The following is a 21,094-nucleotide window of genomic DNA, read 5'->3' on the forward strand; positions in this document are numbered from 1 at the left end:
ACGGTGGAACGACCGGTTGTCGGCGTGTGTTTGTAGAAATCGGATTCGCAAAAGACTACAGCCATCTATCTTTTCGTACTTACATGTCGCGTGCAACGGGACTAAGCGGATGAGATTTCTTGCAACAGTTTTGTGTTGACATTGTAGTTTCTGAAATCGCATATCATATTGTGATTACAATCAGAATACGGAATTTGCAGAAAATGTACAGATTCACAGAGTTATTTGTAATAGTAACAGATTTCATTTTAAAAGGCGTAAATATAACGGCGAGCAATATTTGCGATATCATTTATCCATTTCTTATATCAGATGGTACAAATTCCTGCCTTTTATGTTTAAAAATAACCGCGATTCGAGTTTTTAAATCATATAATTAATAATAATATACATTCAACGCGATGTTCACATCGAACGAGACTACGAAGCAGACGGCTATATTTATTTTAAAAGATAAATCTGCATCGTTAACGCATTTAATCGACAAACCCATTAAATCGTTGATAATAAATAATAAATTCATTAACGCTGATAAATAATATCGCGAGCAAATATACATTTAAGCAAGTTCATTTCGAAATTTTATAATACATTCATTTTGGCGATGGCGAAAATTCGTTTTGGCGAAAGCGGCCATTAAGTGCAATTGCAAAACACTCAATGTTGATTATTACCCTTGTAGACTCGTTAATATACTCTTCTAAAGGGTTGACAAGGGTTGACAAGTAGAAACGTGATGGGAAGCTTACGCGTACATGCGAGACAGACGCGATTTCAAATCGCAATCGTGGTAGAACCCGAAAAAATATCTCGCACCATCGTTCAAACGATGGGACAATCTTCGCGAGGAACGACTACGGGAATTCAAACTCTGCGCCGGCCGGTCATTGGTGGCGTTCCGGCTGTGCAGCTGTGCGCATGCGCCGCGCTCACCAATTGGTCGTCGCGGCGGCGTTGTCATATGACGAAGCTGCGTGGCATGACGGGACGGCGGATCGCGGATTTTGGCAACATGGCGGTGATGTGAGGGCGAAGTCGCGGGTGCTGTGCCATCGGAAAATGTATTTTTCCTAGTCGCCCGTAGCGGTTACGTCGTTACCTCGTAGTCACGCGCGACAGTGAAATACGTGTTCGGGTGGTGTCGGTGTTCGGGAACGGCAGCGAGTGGCGCGTGTAAATAATATGAGCGGGATGGCCGGCAGCGCGGCGACGAAGGTGACACCCTGCGGCACCGTGCGCTGCTCGGGCACGTATGGCAGGGACTAGGGCCCGCGATAAGGGAGCCCCGCTTTTGTCCGCACGAGAGCGAGCCACGGCGACGGCCGAGCTACCAGCAGCACGGAGTAGCTGCGCGATGTTGCGGCCAGCCCTGCCGAACTGCGAGAACGTGAGTGTCGCGAGCCCCGCGGGGACGACGTCCTCGCGCGCGGCGTGATCGCTTCGCGCTCGTCGCTTCCGCGTAATCTCGGTGGCGGCGAGAGAGTCGTGATCGCGTATTCTTCCTCCCGGGCACCCAAGCGAGGCGGCCGAGCGAGCTCGCCGAGCCGCCCGTCCGAATCCTCCGTCCGCCTGCGAGCATCTCAGGAACGATCCGGTCGCATGCTAGCTCGGGATAATCCGGACGCCGTCGTTCGGAGTGCAGCTACGGCCGCACGCGCGATCGTCGATCGCGGCTGAAGACGTAGCTCGCACGGGGCGAGCGTTTCGTCGTGGCGAGCGCACCACCATTGTGCCCGAATGCCAGTTGACCACGTTCCGCCGATTCCGCGGCGAGCGTGATGCCTTGACGCGTTCGAGGGGCCGCGCGCCCCCGCTCGTCCCGTTGTCATCGGCGACCCGATCGCGATGGTGATGAACTCATCGTCGTCGTCGTTGTCGTCGTCGTTGGGGAAACGTTCGCCTACATGCGCTCGCCCGCATTCCGACGTCCATTCCCCGCTTCGTCGCCGTGGAATGCGCGAATGACATGTTCCTCTTTAGAGGGACGGCGCGGGCCTCTTAGCACTCGCTTACCGATGTACCGAGAAGTTGATCTCTGGTCGGTCTCGGTAAACGTCGGCGCGCAGCGATGCTCCAAAAATATACCGCATGCCTACGGCAGTCTAAATGCATCGCAGATAGCGCCCCGATACCGTCGCGAATTTATGAATGCCCGATACGCCGAACGGTTCTTTTAAATGCGTACGTCGGTTGTTGACAAGTTGCGAGGCCGTCTGCTCGCTTACCAGCTGCTGGAGCTTTCGCTTGCATGCACCACCACTTTGTTCTTGCGCGCTGCTCGATGATGAATTATGGACGACTGGTATTAGGAGCGTCGCGTGCAAAACGTAACAATTGACAACCACGAAATTCAGTTTCGACGAGACATCCAGTCGCTTTTGCCAATTGTCGTCGAGGGAACAAACGCCCCGCCAACTTTCAATATGCCGATCGCGCCGGGCAAATTTGTTATTACCATTTTTTGACGTGTATCGAGTGATTCCTGCATATCTATCGCGAAATGAGGTCACAGCTGCACCCAAATAATCTCATTTACATACAATGAGGTGTCCTGAATGCTTTCGCGAGTTAATGTTTGCGTTGCCTTTAACTTGAAAAATATGTAACGTAGCACGCACTGCTCGCAGTTGCATGTTGTTGATGCGCAGCGCACAAAGAAGCGTTAGCGGTTCTTAATCATCAATCCCGATTAACAACACGAGAAGTAGAATGTAAGCTACACCTGTACGATGTGTCAAGTGCAACGAATTGACAGATTTATTTTGTACTTTCAGATATACGCAAGAGATAGAAGCTCTATCAATCACTGTGATTTCTGATCGTACATGCGTGCCAAACACGACGTTATAAGAGGGCGTTAAGAAGAGATCCAATGGTTTCCTGACATGATGGAAGGCAAATTATATGTGAAGAATGAGCCGGGACTTGAAGGGCAATCGCTTACGAATCCGCAGCCCGCCAATCCGCCCGTCGAGGACGGCGGAGGTGCGAGGATCTGCTTCGTCTGTGGTGCCGTTGGCCACAGCGAGCAGCATTGGCTACGTGTGAAACCGGGTGGAGCGCCCAACGAGCCCTACTTCCCGTTCCTCGAATCACACGAGCCGCCGAACGGCTATCGCGGCGAGGGTGCCAGAAGTGGCGCAGTGAAGGCGTGCAATCTCTGTTACATTGTGCTGCTGCAGCAATGGGAGAGTTACGAGCGAGAGGCAAGGCCTCACAGCCAGCGGATTTATTGGTTGAAGAGATGCGATGGTGGCCCGTTCACGGGAGCCGAGATGGCACTTCAGGGCGAATACGCCGCCCAGGTGTTGGGCCTGACGAACGATCAGGCGCCGCAGCTGAGACAGGAGAGCCGGCCCTCGGTCGGCATCTCGCCGCGATTACCGCCGAGCTCGCCCTCGCCGAGGGTCGAGCAGGCCAGACCGCCGTCGAATTCGGTCGAGCTGCCAAGGCCGCATTCTAACGCGACGGAAACGCACCGGCACCTGGAACAGGCGAGGCTCACCATGGAATCTCCTCATCATAGATTGCAGTCGCCTCATCAGAGATTGCAGAGTCCACGGCAACCCGTCGAGGATGCTAGAATATCCAATGAGGCGGCGTTGGATCTGAGACACGCGCCTAGAAGCTCACCTGCGCCACAACCCACCTTACCGCCACAGCCTCCAGGTCGTAATTACTGTTCATCAATCGCGCGTCTTTACGTTTCTTCGTACACACGATAGAGATGTCAAGTACATCCGACACGACTATTCGCATCGTCATGACGGAATTGGACATTAATACGTATCCGGGATTCATCGGAGAAAGAGAATCCATATGTAACCCTGAATCTATTCCGCTGATCTTCATTGCTATCGGCTCTTTTCAGTTTTATTTTCCTCTCAATTTTTATTTGGCATTTTTAATAAATTCTAATAACGTTGCATGAATAAGCATTAATCGATCAATCTATCAAACGTGTATAACGCGTGGTAGGCTGGGGGCAATCCTACTTCGGAATTCTCCTAATTATTAAATTGACCTGGCGAGTTTAATTGGATCTTTATCTGAGGTCAACCTACTGTCTTTGCTCGTAACTTTAAGAGAATCAAAGAATACTCTGTTTGTTATACAGGGTGCTCGGTAAATCCTGGCATAACCGATGAAGAAATATCTTGTAAAGAAATTCAAGCGGAAATGTAAAATGCTTTTTTGATTAATTGCACATTTTTCTAGAAATATGTTCCTGTCTATATGAGAACGATGGGTGAGTCTGATCTGTCGGACTTGCTTCTATTGACTGGTATAATAGTTTCGTAGGTGTGTTCAGAGATTTGCGCTAGTACTTGGTACTAATATTTTGAGATGATAAGGTCTAGATGATCCTGTCGCTGATTGTACCAGCGACTTACCGAACACCCTGTATAAGGAAAGCGACACTGTCAGCGCAGCGGCGTACATTTATATCGTGCGCAATATTGCATAGCGAGCGAAAAATATTTAACGTAGATTGTGTTCAGAGAAGCCTTCGAACACGGCTTCGTGCTCGGAGCCCGAAGCACTTAACGAAATAGCTTGGACGTGAAATCACACCGAGTATCATCTGATAGGAGTAAAACGCTGTTTTCCGCCGCTATTACCAGTTATCTCGTGTGTGTACGCGGCAAATATACAAATCGGGTCGCTATTTACGCTGGTCTTAGACCTTCCTTCTGTGCAGTAACGTAAACGTTCGAAAGTAAAGGTTAACAGTGTTGTAAGATAAGAAGTACGTAGGAGAAGTCGTCCAATTCATTCAACGCGCACGTCCGATTTCAGTGGTGATTCCGGCTTGCTTCCCGCTCCGCGCGCGCGCGCTCGCTCGTTCGTTCGCTCGCGGAATATTCAGCCTCGATGACCTTTACAATTTCGATCCGTCCGATCTGATATCCATTAGTCAGCGTGTGCCCTGCAGATAACCGGGTCATTCGAAATAGAGCTATTGAAACACTGTGCTCGTTGTCGCATAGCCGCAACTGCGAAATTGTCTCGGCTCGTCTCATCTCGTGCATTCGCAGAATGTAGCGTGTACGCGACGACGATAAACCCGCGAAAAATGCAGCCTCTAAGTGGGCCACGTGCGGCGTGGCGATAATGTCGAAGGCGTGCAGCACCACTCCCCCTGAGACGATTGGGGTGTTCGGTAGTGTCGTGTTCGCGGATTTCAACAACGCGCGCGATACGACGACGAGCGTGACACGACAGCGCCGGTCGACGAACAATGAATGACCGAGTAAAGCCGAGTAACCAAAGGTCTGTTATTGCGATTGCAGCTATCTACAGCGGCGGCTCGTCGTCCAGCGTCGGCACGGACATCCTGGATCTGTCGATGCCGGACAAGAACTCGGTCACGGAAGTCTGTTACGTATGCGGGGACGAATTCAAGAGGGGATCGCTCAGTCACATCGCTGCGAAGCCACTGCCATCACCGCCGCATCCTTCTACCAGTCCCCCGCCGTTCTTTCCGTCACTGATGCTTCATCCCAGGCCGAGTAGAAGTCGACCTATGGACAGCGCCGGTCGAGTACAGGTACATTTTACGTTTCTTCTCGACAAGTTTAATGCTTACTTTTCTGTTCCGAGACTCTCGCAATAATTTACGTAACGTCGGATCTCTCCTTCTGTTTCAGGCCTGTTCAGCGTGCCAGAATCATCTTTTATTACAATGGAAAGCGTACACGCGACAAGGAGTACCGCATGGTGAACGAAATTATACGCTTCGCAAGCGGCAAGCGCCCGCAATGGATACAACCACGTTTATTTGCTACACTTGCGCTCTCGAGTACCCTTCGTCCAGTATTAGACTTCTGTATTGCTGTCCTAATCCCGAGAAGGAGGCGTACTTTCCTTTTATTTATACTCTGAGACCTCCGCCAGGAGCTAGTCCTATTAGTCCTCAGGGAATGGTGCAAGTTTGCTCCATCTGTTATAAAGCTATTCCGCAAAAGCAGCAAGTATTTGGTGGAGAGAATCGCGAGGCACAGCCAGCGGGGCAAAGCGTAGATTTCCGTCAACAAGGTCAGTCTTTGTGTCCTGAGAAATGAGTTTACTCAAGTTTTATCCACGTTGATCGATCCTTCGTATTTCTAATGGGACGAAACGTCGCTTTTTACAGGTCCTTCGCCACGGCCCGCTGTTCCGAAGTCGCCAGCTAATTCAGCCGGCAGTGACATCCGTTTTAAACCATATGATTTAAATAAATCGTCAGCCGTTACGAATAAGCAGCGCAGCAGCACTACGGCAAAAGCTCCCTCCACGCCTGGGCAACGAAATTCACCTAGCAACGTTCCTGCGGAAAACGGGACCGTTGCGCTTGGCCAAAATTACAAATGTTACATCTGCGAGAGATTGTACGACCGTCAGAACATGGAATGGTGAGTCCTCTATAAATACGCCGTGGTCAAAATGCAACGATCAACGTTTTACATTGATAATATCACGTCAGGTTATCCACGAGCCCGGAGGGAATGAATTCGCACGCCATGCACTTTCCTTGCTTGCGAGGAATGGCGCGCACGTCTGAAAATGCCTGTATGGACAGCCACGGCAGGGTATTAGCGTGTACTAACTGTGTGAATCATCTTGCGCATCAGTGGGACACTATGGATGCCGAACGGATTCCTTTAGAACGTCGCAGGTGAGTTCGCCGCGAATTAGCCGTCATTCTTCACTGCATTCACGTATCACGCGTTAATGACGTTAATGATGAAGCCGGGAGTGCCTCGTGAGTAGAATGACTTTTACGATTATATCTGCGATTCAATCTTGCGCTTCGTGCAAGAGATATTGGCAATCGTGTAATTTTCCTTGAATACAATTGCGCATATGGATATTAAAACAAATAAGTTCTATCGTATCTGGAGAAGTTATCTTTAGAAAGTCACGTATGTTGAATGTATTACGTTAAGAGAATTAATAAATTTTAAATAATAATAAATAAGAATAATAAGAATAAATTTTACAATGTCTGAGAACTCTACCATTACTATTATTGTTATTTAAAAATCTTGTTTCAGGTACGATATTCCTAGTCCACATCCAAATGGCGACGTAAACCGGTCAATCGCCACGCCACCGAGTTCCAGTTCGGACCGTACGTTCGGGAGCAACCCGGGCACCTCGAGCAGCTCAATCTATTGTTTCCTATGCGGTTTGCACAGCGACTTAACTCTCGCCAGAGTCCTGTATGGTCGTCCGCAGGGTAGAAACGCGCCGTTCTTCCCGGAACTGCTGCGTCATCAGTCACCACCGAACGCCGAGCAGCTCCGTGACGACGGCTCGGCCCTCGTCTGCACATTTTGTTATCACACGCTGTTGGCGCAGTGGCGCCGATATGAATCTCTCTCCGGCGGCCAGCAAGTGAATGCCGCCGAGCGACAGTACAACACTCGCGACTACTATTGCTACGTCTGCGGCATCATGACGTACAGAAAACGAGTGCGAGCGTTGCCGGTGAAAGATTTTCCCTTCTTGAGGTACCATCGGCAGCCGGAGAAGAGTCTGCTGTTGGAGAACGGCGATTTCGCGGTGGTCTGCCTGGACTGTTACGAGACTCTGCGCACGCAGAGCCTCGAGTACGAGAGATGGGGTCTACCGGTCGAGAAGCGCGAGTACAATTGGATCGTGCAGCCTCCACCGCCCGAGGACAGCCCCGACGCGGCCATCGCTAGGTTACCGTCCGGCGAGAGATCGGAGAAAGTGGTAAGTAACACTGCGTCCGCGGGATCGATTATACATGCACGATGATCTCGCGCGCAGCGATGAAGCTGTGTGCCAGCACGCATATATATACACACACACATAGAATTGGGATTATTGTAGTCATATCTGTTCTTATCTCTCACAGGTACCACCAACATTAAGGCCGGCGCGAAAGAACTGCTCACCAAAGGCACCCGATAAGAAGGCACCTGCAAAAATTCCGGAGAAGGAACAAGGTAAGTGATAATTGAGTGTGCAAAATGTGCTTATTGTGCAGTGAGTTTCGTGTACGAATGTAATGTACAAAACTGTTTTCCGACGTTTTTCGACATTCAGTCGGAAGTGAAAAACGGAGTGAGAATTATCACCACTACTTCGCGCGGTCCGGATAAGGCGTTTTTACGCTTGAAGCATTTTTATAAAGTAAACTCGGCAAGTTTTAAACTTTTCTCGTCTCGCTGCACGGTAATGCACCCATCCAGTACTTCTTAATTAACGGATCAACAAGAAGAACTCTCGGAAAGTGTTTTCTCGGCTCGGCGTAGCTGAAGTACTTTCCTTACTTAGATAATACCGAGTTGACTTTTATCTAATCCGTACTCTTTAAATTAAGACGATTCTGTTGCGAAGTCGCGCGGAACGGCTAAGCCAACTTTAAACTTTCTGTTCTAATCGTTTTTTATCCGTATATTTTGCTTAAATTGTTCTAACGAAACTGCGAATGTTCTAACGTACAGCAGGGATTTAAATACCGTGAAAAATTTCTTTAAATATTGACATCAGATTTATTAAAATGATTTCTTGATATTTATACTGTGTGAAATATTTTTCACTTGAAGATATAGATACGCAACTTTAAGATTTTAGTTGGATATCTATCTCTTTTCCACCGGGAACTTTCCCTCATAATAACTAAATAATATCTCGCGAGTTTGCCGTATCGATCTTTTTAATCTTTAACATCCTGTGAAAATTGCAATTGCATGCGGATAATTGCCGGATCGAAGTAATTCATCGATAGCAGTCGTGCTTTTTGTGTGAGTTTTTATTCATTAATGCCATTTCTGCAGTCAAAATTTAGTTAATAAACTAAATATCATATCGATCAATGCCAAAGATATCTTTTGATTTTTGCATGCATGTAAAGACCGGCATGTAAAATGTGATAAAAGAAAAATAAATATAAATATATATATATGTATATATATATATTTATGTACTATATATGATGTACATGTACGCACATATTTGTACAAAGACCCGGTGGGATATGATGGAAGGCGAGCGAGATGAAGGGTGAGTGGACGGGACGTGAGTGGTGCTCTTAAAAATCCGTCAGACAAAAGGAGACTGACGGTGGAGAGCTATCCAGAAGCTGGGCTTTCTGATGGTTTTGCGTTCGAGCGAGTTTCCGCTGCTTTTTTTCACCACGTTTCTTCCCTCTCTCCCTTTTTCTCTCTCCCTCGGTTGTCGTTTCTTTTTCTTTTTTCTTCTGCGGAATGTTCTTCAGCGTCTAGAGTTACGACGAGTGGAAAAACATCTTCCTTGGCGAAATGTCTTATCGCCCCTCGGTCTTGCGTATATATCTCGCGCACGCACTCGGTAATTAAATCTGTCAACGTTTCTTATCCCGCATCTGTTATAAAATGGTATAACAGATTACATCACATTTAAGTAATAATTACTTCACGCGTCCGCACTGAATAATTACTTAATTAAGTAGGAGCGGTAAAACGTAGAAATTAGAGCAACGCGAGAATATTGTGGCGGTACATCTTGTTGCATTTTTATTCGCTGGCACCGTGCGCGCTCGCCCGAGAAAAGCTCTCTCGCGCAAAAGGTTCCCTTGCGGCTTTGTTGCTGTTACTCCGTAACACTTTCGCCTCGCTCTTTTCCTTTTTCGTTCTGACTTACCGGCTGCCTGCATGCCGCTATAGCGCCCAGGAAGGCGCGTCTCTTCGAGTTTACGTCGTTGGACGCGTGAGACCACCGTGCAAACCTGCCATTTAGGAGTCGTAAACTTGCACTCGAGCAGGCCGTTGAAGTCGCCTTTTTAATCCGGCTAAGACAAGCCTGTAAAAAATGTGTTAACCGAATGACCTTCCTGTACAGGATGTTTTAGCACTCTTGCGCTTTTACCTATAAATTCTTTAATCAATTCGATGCCGATATCTCTTCAGAAAAGAATTTTTGAAATCTCTCCTGAAAATTCAGCGCGATATTCTGGGCAAATTCGCGCATTTGCATATTTATCGTGATCGTAATATCCGTTTATTGGAAATCATTCTCGAAAGCGCAGCTGATTTCCTCATTTCAGACTTCCATTCCATGAAACTTTTGCATCGAGTCACTGTGTATAATCAAACGACACAGCCGACGCTGTTAAATGCATATGTGTCATCATGTCTTTAATGCCTATAATTTCCTGTGCGTATCGCCGAAAATGATAGCTTACACGAAATAGCGTCCTTCTTAACCGTTTATAACGCGACATACTTTAAACTTGTATGCGCCTTTGAATGATGGACGCAGTTAGTAGAAACAGGAACCAATCTTCTATTAAAATTCAGTCCTCGATAAGAATGCGGTTTCGTGACGATAAATTGTCGTTATGCAGAAAAAGAAAACGCAAAAGTCATTGATAACTTCGAGTATCACTCGAGCATTCTCTTCGTGTCTCTCTTTCTCTTCCTCATTCTCTCTCGTTCTTCCTTTTCGAAGAAAAGAGGAAAGTAGTTCGCGCAGGTAGGTATAATACGATTGTTCAGATCAGGGGGTCGATTAAGGTCGGTCGATCTAGCTTAGGTAGTAACGGGGGTAGTTCTCGAGAGGTGTCAGGTAGGACTTAGCGGATGGCTTAGCGGGTGGAGGAGCTTGCGCCCGTGGCTGGAGCAAAAGAGGGTTGAAGCGCCAGGGAGAAATCGAAGAGTATGAAGGCGCGTTGCGAGCGAGGAAGCGCGAGAAGGAAGGGTGGCGGAATGGCGGGTGGCTGCGACGGGGTGGCGGCGGGCCAGGAGAGGCTGAAAGGAGAAAGAGCAAACGCCCGCAGCGTGACACCGCATTGCGCCCACTTGCCAACCCGCCCAACACCTAAATTCGAATTAGGGAGCCGGCCCCGTCGTTCCTCGTCAACACGCCCGCCACTCCCCTCATCTACGTTTCTCCTTCTCGGCTCGTTGTCCTCACTCGCTGATGCCGCCTATCGACCCTCTTCACGATAAACGTGCAGGGCCGAGACGTCAGCTCTCTCTCACCCCGTCTACGTACACTCTGTGAGTCCGTTCGCGACCCTCTTCGTGGTCTCTCTTACTTGCGGAGAGCAATCAGCGGGAGAGCCTCGCTCGCCGAGGCGTGTGTCTGCGCTGCTCGCTGTCGTTCTCCTATGGGAATCGATATCAACGTCAGGATATCGGCGACGCGTCTCTCTCACGCCTTCCTTATCCTTCCTCGACAACCAACCGACACCGAGCTCGTAGCTGCTGCTCTAGTCAGGCACACGGCCAATAGGCTCGATTACGCTGAACGGTGTACCCATTCGCCGTCCCGCGGAATCGGTGCCAAGGCGCGACCCGATCGACCCCGTAGCCCTCTCCTCTCTGCAGCGTTACTTTGCGGACTACTGTCGCGTATGTCGCTTGATCACTGAAATAGACTAGACACGTAACAAGCTTTCTAATTAATTCTAAACAGTTCTTTTTCTAATACGATATTATCTTGAAATTTTCTTTACTGAAGTATTGAATATGGAAATTCAGAAATATGGAGGAGTTGATATGTGATTTGACATTTTTCTAGAAAAATGGTTATAATTTTTGACAGGAACAGTTGCGCTACGTGAATTTCGCGGCGCGATAATTGACACTAAGAGCGTGGATTACCGGTGAAACGTCAAACGTCCTGAGAGCGTATTGTTTCGGAGTGTTGAGAGGGTTAAATTCAAACCGTGCAATGTCGCGGTTGCGCGAGCGAGGTTTAATCGGGTATCCACGGTGCGATACCTGCGTTTAGACATCTCGCAAGCGAACGCCGCGAATTCGTGTAGCAAGGTGTTTCTCTCAACGCGCTCTCTTGACGGAGAATGCCCCCGGCGTATGTTAATAATTAACCGCCGCCGACTGCTGTGCCAAGTGGAAGCTCGATAATGCAGGCGGGCCGCTCCATGGCTCGTTTCACCGCGAACAAACCTTCCTTCCGGTTAGCTCCCTCTTTCTGCTTTCTGCTTTCTCGCAAGTCTTCGTTCCTTCTTTTGTTTCGATCCGTCTACCCGAGTCTAGAGACCACTCGTCACGATTCTTGCCACGAAACGACGTTTCCTCCAGTTATCGATGTTTGGCTTCCCAATTGCTCGCGTGGAGTTACACAAGGCAATTATTCACTTTATTAGTCAATATATTCGAGTAATCAATACATTAAGAATTTAGAAATAAATTGGAAATATAGTATTTTACTATATTTCCTATTTTAGGCCTTTTTTTGAAAAAATAAAAATTTTGAGGAAAATAATAGTCGGGGTGTGGCTGCAATTTTTTCGATCACGCGAGGACGAGCGAGCGTTCGAGCGAATTGCTCGGGACACTTCGTATGCAAAGTCACTCTCGTTCGTGCGCGATAAAAATAATACAGCTTATTAACCCCTAGAGTCGACGCGCTATCATCGACGAAAGGGGGAGAGGGTGGAGATAGTCGTGAATGGAGAATCGACAAGGGGGTGGTGAGGGCACGGGGCGAGAGCGCGTGCGTTTGTTCGTTCGCGAGAGAAAAAGTGAACGGCACCCCGAAAGAGCATACGAGGGAGCAGAAGAGGGTCGACCGAGGCGTGGAGGATGGAGGGTGGAAGAGGATAGTCGGGTTAGTCTGGGGTGGAAGGAAGGGACGAGGGGAAGTTGCCCTGTCGCCGCCACGTATTGATTTTGCCCGACAGACAGTCGGCTGTTGGGCTGTCTGCCTCGCGTAAGCCTAACTCACCGCTCTTGTGGTGTCGCACGGGGCCCTATAAGGGCGCGTTACCCTCCCCAGTCCCCGCTTTCTGCCGGGGTGGCTGGTGATATGGTCCCGAGCGGTGCGGAGAAGCACTTTCTACTCGATCGTTGATCCCTGCGAGGTGCCGCGTTGCGCGATGCTCGGGATAGAAACCATTCAGGCTCAGGGATATCGAAGATTCCGAGAACTTTGACAGCTTCCGGAGAGAAACTTCCGTCGATCATCGATTACTGTCTCGCAAGATCCCAACGACGCGATTTCTGAATTACACGTAGATTTAGATTAGAACTTGGGTTCTCGAACGATATGTTTGATTTCCTTGATTTTTGTTTTACTGTAATGTTTTAAATATTGAGATTCTCTTTAAGATTGTTAAAACATCTCGTTGAGTCGAGTAAAATGTCAGAGCTCTGCAAAGTTATTAGTTATGCGTGGAAAGGTATCGCTGTCAAGGTTCTCAGAAAACACCGCTGATGCAACCGAAACAAGTAAGAAACACTAATTCCAGTAGACACGATGCAAGCATGCATGGTTAAAGCTCCTGTTTTTTGCTTGTTGCATAAATCTTATAAACTTGTTCAATTAAATATTATCCTAGCTGGCTTCAACAACGAAACAACAAAGTCCAAAGTGTGCATTCTAAGCCACACCTTTCCTGCATTTTGTCTCTTTCCACAATTTCAGACTATCAGTCTGTCTCCAGATCGTACTCATGACAGACGTGCGTTGTCCGATTATTCCTGGCTCGCGTCTGTCAAACACATCGACGCTCCATCGCGAATATCACGTAATCCGACTCTTCTGCGTCGGAAGCTTCCGAGGAAGCCATAAATATATCGCCCGCTATCCACACAGTTTTGCGAGGCTTGCATCCGCGCCGTTAAACGCGCAGTGCACCAAGCGTATCGCGTGCTCTCGCAATATTGCGGCGGACTAGTGACAAACATATCGGAGACATTCGTCATCGTGTGCGAACGTGGTACACGGACCTACGCTGACTTGCAGGCTAATTGATCATCAAATATGGAACATCGTCCTCGCGTCTGCGAAACACTTGTGCAAGTTAATCCGACAGCTGCTGCCACCGCCACCAGCATTCAGCTCTGTGTTGCTCCTTGCGAGAGGCCGTTTCACGCGAGTTGCACTCATAACAAATTGCCCGTCGCGGATGACGATGTAACCTGCTCGAAGAATCGCTCCATGGCTCTCGACGAGGCAATTCCGCTTCCGCCATCCGCGGATTTGTACGCGCAGCCAAACGAGGAACTTCTGCTACCATCGACGGCTGATGTAGAGTATGATTGTTTAATCGAGGACTTGACTGATTACATAGAGATCATAGAAGATCTAATATTGAGTCTGCTGAGAAGAATCACGATGTTGCCCTTCATATCTAAGAACAAAGAGATCTTCGTCAAGATCGCAATGGTCTTTTGAAGTTCCAAGATATCCAAGGCTATCAATCACCTATCCATCGCTAATGAGAGACACGCTGCCGACTCTGAATTGCCGTTGAATTGCGAGAAATAATCTTTCGAAGAAGAATAATGCTAGTAACATGTGATACGCTGTCTCATTTTGTGTTCGTTTGATCATATAATTATCGGCGAGTTGCTTATACAACGATATTTACGTAGCGATTAAAAATAATATCAATGCAAATGAAATTATCGGTGTAGTCGTATGAATTGACGTCTTAGCAACACGTAGAATTTTTCGAGGCTTTGACGGAGACTTGTTGCGCCTAGAGTACAGAATACTACGGACGAATGCTGCGATCGATAGTTCTCTAGCTTCTTTCTGCGTTCACGGTGATTATTTTATGTTGCGACATTGCAAGATAAATACGTTTGCTGGCGAGGAAAAAGACCTTTTTAATTATTCCCTCTCTTTTGTGTGTGGTATGTACGTGTTTGTGTGTTTGGCTCGAGCGTAATGTCAGTGAATCGATACCGGACGACTGTATGGACGCGGTTATGGCGTGTGCGTTAATAGTTAATTACGCGACTCACTACGAAGCAATTAATGCAGTAAGCATTCGCGAATGCACAAAGCGCGTGCACATTTCGGTGACATTTGCGAACGGTACGGAGATAGCGAAATTGATTCGGAATATCTCACGTTTCAACCCGATGTTTCAGCACGACGCTAATTTACGAGTTGCTTTGCACGACACATCAATAGATTTTCCACTGACATAATTTCAATTTCAATGCACTTTTCTGTGTACGACTGTGGTAGAATGCATTCGCTATTGTATTACGCGCCGCTGCAGAATATCCACTACAATGAGCAGCATTCCGACCCTTTTACTTGTTGCTATCGCGCGATGGAAAAATGATTTCCATCGTAAATGAAAATTGAGGCTTACATTACGTACCCGTATGATCACCCGGGGCTGCTTTTAATCTAACGCGCTCGCATACATATAGACATACAAACACGCACACGCACGTGTAGCCACTTTGAAAGAGTGCGATGCGTTGTTATCGGCTTAACGATCAACTTTAATGGCCACATCAGTTTATTGGATTGCCGTTACAATTTGCCGCGAGTATATTCCTCGCAAAAGAGGGAATTAATTGCACACCGCCGATACGCGAATACGTTGTGCGGGTGTTATTGCCGGAGCGCATTTTGTCGGTGGTAGGCAGAACGCCGCGACGCGAAGTTAATTACCCGTTTACAAGAATTAGCGCATCGGTAATTTCGGCCTTGGGGCCGGAAACAGATCGGTGGCGGTAATTGTTCCGCGGTTAATAGCCGCGGTAAATTACGCGGATAAGATAGTCCACGATGCACCACCTCGTAAACGCACCAACGTGTCCCATAAATAATGATAGCGCGGTACACGTCACCCGATTCTCTTGAACAGTATTAATAAAAAAAGAAATATATATGTGACACAATTTTTATTTTATAGCTCTGCAGATCACGCGTCTTTCGGCTGTGATTCAGAATTTACGTAAACGTTCGCTCGAACGTTTTCTGGTTGAAATTTTTATTAATAATATACAGCATTTTACAAGATCATTGTAAACACGAGCTTATTAGTCAAGTACTTGTTCATTCTTCGTCGAACGGATTGGTCACTTTACTGACAGTTTCTGACTTGTGCAACTTTCATCGCGGTCATTGAGCACCGTATGACGTACAGCGGGGAAAGAAGGAGAGAGAGGGACGCTAATCTCCGTATCGAGCGACGTCCGTTAAAACCGCACTTTACGAGCAACTGAATTACCTTCATCCGAGCAGCCTTGACCTCGTAATGAAATCGCAATGGTTACGCCGAGAGAAATCGTAAATATTTTGTGAGAAAATGAATCGCCGATGTTCCGCAATGGAATCGCGATATTTACCGTACCGATTAAAACTTGCAGCGAGATCGAAGCAGTTTCGCGAAAGTGTCTTGCACGTGAAGCTGATCTAGTACATCTGCAATTCATAGCCGCAGTACGATCCAGCAAGAGATTCGTGTCAGAAATGTTAAAGTCCGATCGTAAGCACGCACGTTCAAATAATTTTTCCTGAGCATCTTCACGTAGCATTTGCACCCCTGCTTAATGGACCGGAGCGTAATCTGGGAAATGCAGGACGCGGTAGGCAAACTTGAGAGTTAATTTCGATAACTCCTCCGCGTAAGGCGCGTACGTGTGCGACAAGGAGATTACGCTGACGGCAGACGATATAGATCTCGACGCGCGCATCAAAGAGTTAACGGATAATGGGGTGCGCTGCTGAATCGCGGGTGTCGTTGGCCGAGTTCGCCGAGTTGTCTCGCTTGGCGGAATTCAAATTACTCGTAACCGGCTACGACGGATATAGACGGCACAGATCCGCGCGCGTGTCAAAGCGACGACGCGCTCGGAAGCGTGCGAATTATTTAGGAAGCCGCCGACTTCGTAATCGTTCCATCTACGTCAGGCTTCCGGCCCTCCTCGTTCGCCATCCTCGCGCCATCCACCCGCCCGCTCTCTCGACCCGCCTAACGCGTTTACATCGTTTCGATCCCCCTAACGTTCGGGTTTCCGGGTGAAGTGGCAGTGGCGGCGACGGCGGCGGTGGCGGTGACGGCGAGGGGTCGAAAGGGGGTAGCGACGGCGGCGTCGGTGGCGCGAGCGGAACTTCGACGGTGTGCAGAGTGGTTGGATTTCAGACCTCGGTGGAGGGAGGCTCATGCGAGGGGTGGATGTGACGGAGAGAACGATTGCGGTGGTTGAGTGGTAAAAGAGAGAGAGGGATGAAATGCAAGAGGGTCGGGGGGAGAGAGCGACTTGTGCTGGTTGAACAGCGCGTGCCGCTTCAGCGCCAGATGGCCCGAAAGAGCGAGCGAGCGAGACGGAAGGCGAGTGAGGAACGAGGAGAGATAAAGAGGAACAGAAAGAGAAAAGTAGTAAGAAAGAGCGAGAGAAAAAGAAACGACGAAGAACCGTTCCTCGCCTAGTCTCTGGCGTTTAGCTCGAGGCTGGTTGCGTAAGACGAAAAGGACGAAAGAAGGAGCGGGACATCGGACGGGGGATATAAGCTCCTCTTCTCGGAGCCCCAGGATGAATGCTGGGTCTCTTTTCCTGGCGGGCGTTTCGTGAGAAACGTTTAGCTCTCCGGATTTCGGGGTATCTCTTTCTGTGTAGGTAAAGTTGCGTTTCTCTTGTGACGTGGGTGGCACCCAGGGATCGTGTATCTGTAACTAGAACCCCTTAACGATGAACGCTAGGGGATGAATTGTTCCGTCACGGTTATACCTCTTTTATCTAGCTTTCTGCACGACGCATTTTGTTTTGCACCGGTTCCTCGTATTTGTCTATAGTACCGATGGTTGTAAAGATGCTGCCAAAGGGACAACGTGGTATGCTGCTGCGACACGAAAGTCGTTATTGGTGCAGGGTTTTATTACAAGAAAGCAAGAACTGACGTGGGTTCTTGGAACACGTAGGTTAACATGTCGGGAATCATTTATTCATTCGTCATGTAGCGATCGTTGCATGCCTACGTGCTCCTGAAACATACTTTTATTATTAGACGAAACGCATTGATTTCGGCACAGATATTTCAATAAGTATTGCTTTATGATGCTTAGATTATTAGGATACGTGTAAATTACATAATTTGTAGTCTGTAGTGCGCCGATGCACAAATAACGATAAAAATATATTTAAAAAAAGAAAAGCAAGTATCATTTGTAAATTAAAATTGTTTTATGTAGACTGTGCGAGATAATGTGAAATTCCCGCGTTTAACATCAAGCCTGATTGGAATTCTCCCTTTGAGACGAAAGAAAGAGAAGTACACACGAGACTCGATGCATCCCAGGCGTTATGTGACCCGAGAGAGAATGATGAACGGGGATCGAGAAAGTCGTCGCTGTTGCACCGCGGTGTGATTCGCAAAGATGCATGTAATAACGCGTGACGGCTCGTCGCTCTCGCCGAAAGCGAGCCGTCGTATCGTCCGCGCGCGCGCGAGTGAGCGCGTAAACAGAGACAGAAGATGAGTGAGCAAAAGAGAAAGAAAGAAAAAGTGTGCATCTGAGAGAGTAAGAATGATAGGGGAGACAAAAAGAGCGAGAGGGAGACAGATCCCCCTCTCCTCCACCACCGGCAATTCGATCTTGGCCGAAGCGCGCACCGAGTGCGGAGGGGAACGCACGAAAACGGACGAAGCGGTCGGCGGCGACGGACCCGCCGCCGCCGCCGCTCGGCTCTTCAGTGCAGTGCCAGCCGCCGTCGGTGTAGCGCGTGGTGGTCGTTACATTCGTACGCCACGTGAACGAACGGACGAGACACGGACCAGAGTGTGAACGGTGCGCATGTGTGCGGTGGTAGCCAGTAACGGCAGCAGGACGCACCACGGCAGGACCAGATCGCGCGTCTTTCGCGGTTAATGATGGATTTTCTCTCACGCGCCGCGTAGGCGGGCCAGGCGGTCTACGTGCAAACGGGGCGCACGCGCCGCACGAAGGAGAGCGTTTCAAAAGAGTACCCTCTCTCTCTCTCTCTCTTTCTCTCCCTTCGCACCGTGCAGCGTCAGGAACTCACCCGCGCGCGCGTGTGTTCTCATCTATTTCGCGCGTGCCCTCTCCGCCACGGCGAGAGATACGCGCGCGTGAAGATACATTCTCGTCGGTCCGTTGGCGGCGCCGCCGAAGCGTTCGGTCAATTAGCCTTAATGGCACGACCTGCCGCGTCGGTCTCGGTCAATTAAGTGGTGATTAGTGCGCGGCCCGTGTGCCGCGTCGCTCTCTCGCATCCCGTTCTCTTTCTCTCTCTCTCACTCACTCGCCTGAACGTAGGCGCGCATACACGATCCCGACACGCTTCCCACCAATCGCCGCGTCTCGTCGGCCGATTCCGGCTCGGTAGTCTCGTGTGGGGAGTCGCTCACGTTCGCAACGGCGAGAACAGTCGCGCGTCTCTCTCGGTGTGAGCGTCACCGCGTCGCAAGGTCGGAAAGTGGACGACGGGTGCCCCCTCTTGTCGCCGTCATCATCAGCGGGCGGCTCTCTTCGCGTCAACACGCTCGTTTCAGCGGGCGGACCCTGAGGACGCACGTTTGCGAGCACCGGCACGTCCGCGCGCGCGCGCTTTTATGCGTATATATGGCAGAACGAGCGCCCGCGAATCAGAGGCCATAAATCACGCGTGGACAAGAGAAAGAGAAAAAAAGCGAAGAGAGTGAAGCGAGCCGGGAATCGGAGCACACCCGCGAGGATGCGCGTCGAGCGGTGATACTCGCCACCGATCGCTATCGGGCTCGGAAAGGATCGTTCGAAGCGAATATAATCTGCCGGCGCTGACGGAACAGTGAGTGCGATCGCATGGAAATGTCGCTGCGGGATTCGAACGTACGATAAGCGAGCGGACGGATGGTGAGAGAATCCACCTCCGTCGTCGGACCTAGCCTCACCTGGATTTAGGTGTCGAAAGGAAGTGTGCGTGAGTGCGTGCGTGCGTGTGTGTGCCTACGTGCGTGTGTGCGTCGATCGCGGAATCGACCGCGAGGGAGACGAGCACGCTCGAGCGCGCGTTCGAGCCGACGAAAGATGCTTCTTCGGCTCGCGAAGGGACAAACTCGTCGGCATCGTCGCGCCGTCGCAACCGCGGCATAACCGCGAATTCCTCGTGTCAGCGTGGTGAAAGATACGCGTAAGCTCGTCGTGCAGCACCGCTCTGCGAGGGACCAGCCGCCAGAATGGACTTCCGGGCGCCACATCCGCTTGTGCACCCCTCGCACGCTGGACACCCCTACTACTATCCAGGTACTTCACGAACGTGCGATGCTATCAGTCCTTTCCCCTTTCGCATGCAGCTGTGTGCGAGCATTAATATTTAAAACTGCGAGCCCGTTTTTCACCGTGGCGATTCTTGACACTTAATACCGGAAGGGAAATTGGGGTTGTTGAAGAGAGAGAGTACTCGAGCCAGCGTTAATTAATAATGATATTAATTCAATGCCGCTAAGTATCCATTAGGATGATACTCGGGTAATCAATATTTGAAAATTCTTATCTAAGAGAAGCAACTTAATAATTAAATATTCAGTTATAAGATATTAAAAGTCTCTAGTGTCGGGAATGGAAAGGCCGAGCAACTCTTGAATATTTTCTGAATGTCGGCCGTACTTTCCCATCGCTTCTGATTCAGGAGCGCGCGAACGCGCGAAGAATTACGTCGGGAGCCGTGAAAGCCTCGGGTGCAGCGAGCGCGGTCGGCGACGAACGCCATTCAGGCGACACCCGTTAACACGCGACGCACGTTTAATGCGCGCGTGATGGTCGGGATCGTGTCGCGCGTGCAGCGCATCGCGCGCGACGATGTATCCGCGCAGCGAGAATACGCGATTAGAGGCTCGGATGCGCGAATCGGTGCTCGAGTTGTATTTCGATCGCGTATCTCGAACGCTGCTCGTGTCTCTCGTGTGGGAGATTTCGGAATCGTGTGCGGCAGCGAGATACGACCGGGCGGAATAACGCTGGGATAAAATATTCCTAGCACTAGAAAACATTCCGTCCCTCTTCGTAGCCGCGAAGTCTGCATACGGGATGTTCACCGGAGCGTATAACAAGGTTGCATCCTTCACTTCAAGTTTCGCTCCCTGATCCGTTTCCGAAAACTCGGCAACAGCTCAAAGCCGTTGCCGTCAAAGTTCTCTCAAAGCCGGGACATTTTACGTGCGACTTTTCAATTTCCCGGCGTCTCGCAGGAAAAAAGAAGGAATCGCATATGATGACTGCTGGTTACGGTGAGATGATCGCATGCGCAAGGTAGAGGTAAATTATGTCATCGATCCCGGCGCGATTATTTCTCTCGCCCGCAGGCCCTTCCGCGACGCGTTGTTTCAGAATTGCCTGGTATTCCTTTGCGCGCGTTTCGCTTCACGTACGAGGCGGTGCATA

General features: G+C 49.3%; 1 protein-coding gene and 2 long non-coding RNA genes across 4 annotated transcripts in view; 2 read left to right on the forward strand and 1 right to left on the reverse strand.

The window, feature by feature from the left end:
- The window catches only part of LOC113561630, a 29,311-nt gene extending 28,417 nt beyond the window's left edge, over window positions 1–894 (reverse strand). Inside the window, exon 1 of the long non-coding RNA XR_003406322.1 lies at window positions 84–894. This is a non-coding gene — a long non-coding RNA (uncharacterized LOC113561630). The remainder of the gene's footprint in view (window positions 1–83) is intronic.
- A 201-nt stretch (window positions 895–1,095) lies between these two features.
- LOC105277431 overlaps window positions 1,096–21,094 on the forward strand; it is an 86,995-nt gene continuing 66,996 nt past the window's right edge. The window contains exons 1-8 of one of the 2 annotated variants that reach the window (XM_020031011.2): window positions 1,096–1,387; window positions 2,775–3,669; window positions 5,295–5,551; window positions 5,652–6,039; window positions 6,137–6,395; window positions 6,467–6,658; window positions 7,038–7,722; window positions 7,868–7,958. In XM_020031011.2, coding sequence (XP_019886570.2) covers window positions 2,886–3,669; window positions 5,295–5,551; window positions 5,652–6,039; window positions 6,137–6,395; window positions 6,467–6,658; window positions 7,038–7,722; window positions 7,868–7,958 — 2,656 coding nt within the window. In that variant the 5' untranslated portion in view covers window positions 1,096–1,387; window positions 2,775–2,885. Of the gene's footprint in view, window positions 1,388–2,774; window positions 3,670–5,294; window positions 5,552–5,651; window positions 6,040–6,136; window positions 6,396–6,466; window positions 6,659–7,037; window positions 7,723–7,867; window positions 7,959–21,094 lie in introns of those variants that run through there. The other variant, XM_026968240.1, reaches the window with a different exon arrangement.
- The window catches only part of LOC105277430, a 52,101-nt gene continuing 44,203 nt past the window's right edge, over window positions 13,197–21,094 (forward strand). Inside the window, exon 1 of the long non-coding RNA XR_893613.3 lies at window positions 13,197–19,957. This is a non-coding gene — a long non-coding RNA (uncharacterized LOC105277430). The remainder of the gene's footprint in view (window positions 19,958–21,094) is intronic.

The sequence above is a fragment of the Ooceraea biroi genome, chromosome 3, assembly GCF_003672135.1.
Source record: "Ooceraea biroi isolate clonal line C1 chromosome 3, Obir_v5.4, whole genome shotgun sequence".
Taxonomy (NCBI): Eukaryota; Metazoa; Arthropoda; class Insecta; order Hymenoptera; family Formicidae; genus Ooceraea; species Ooceraea biroi.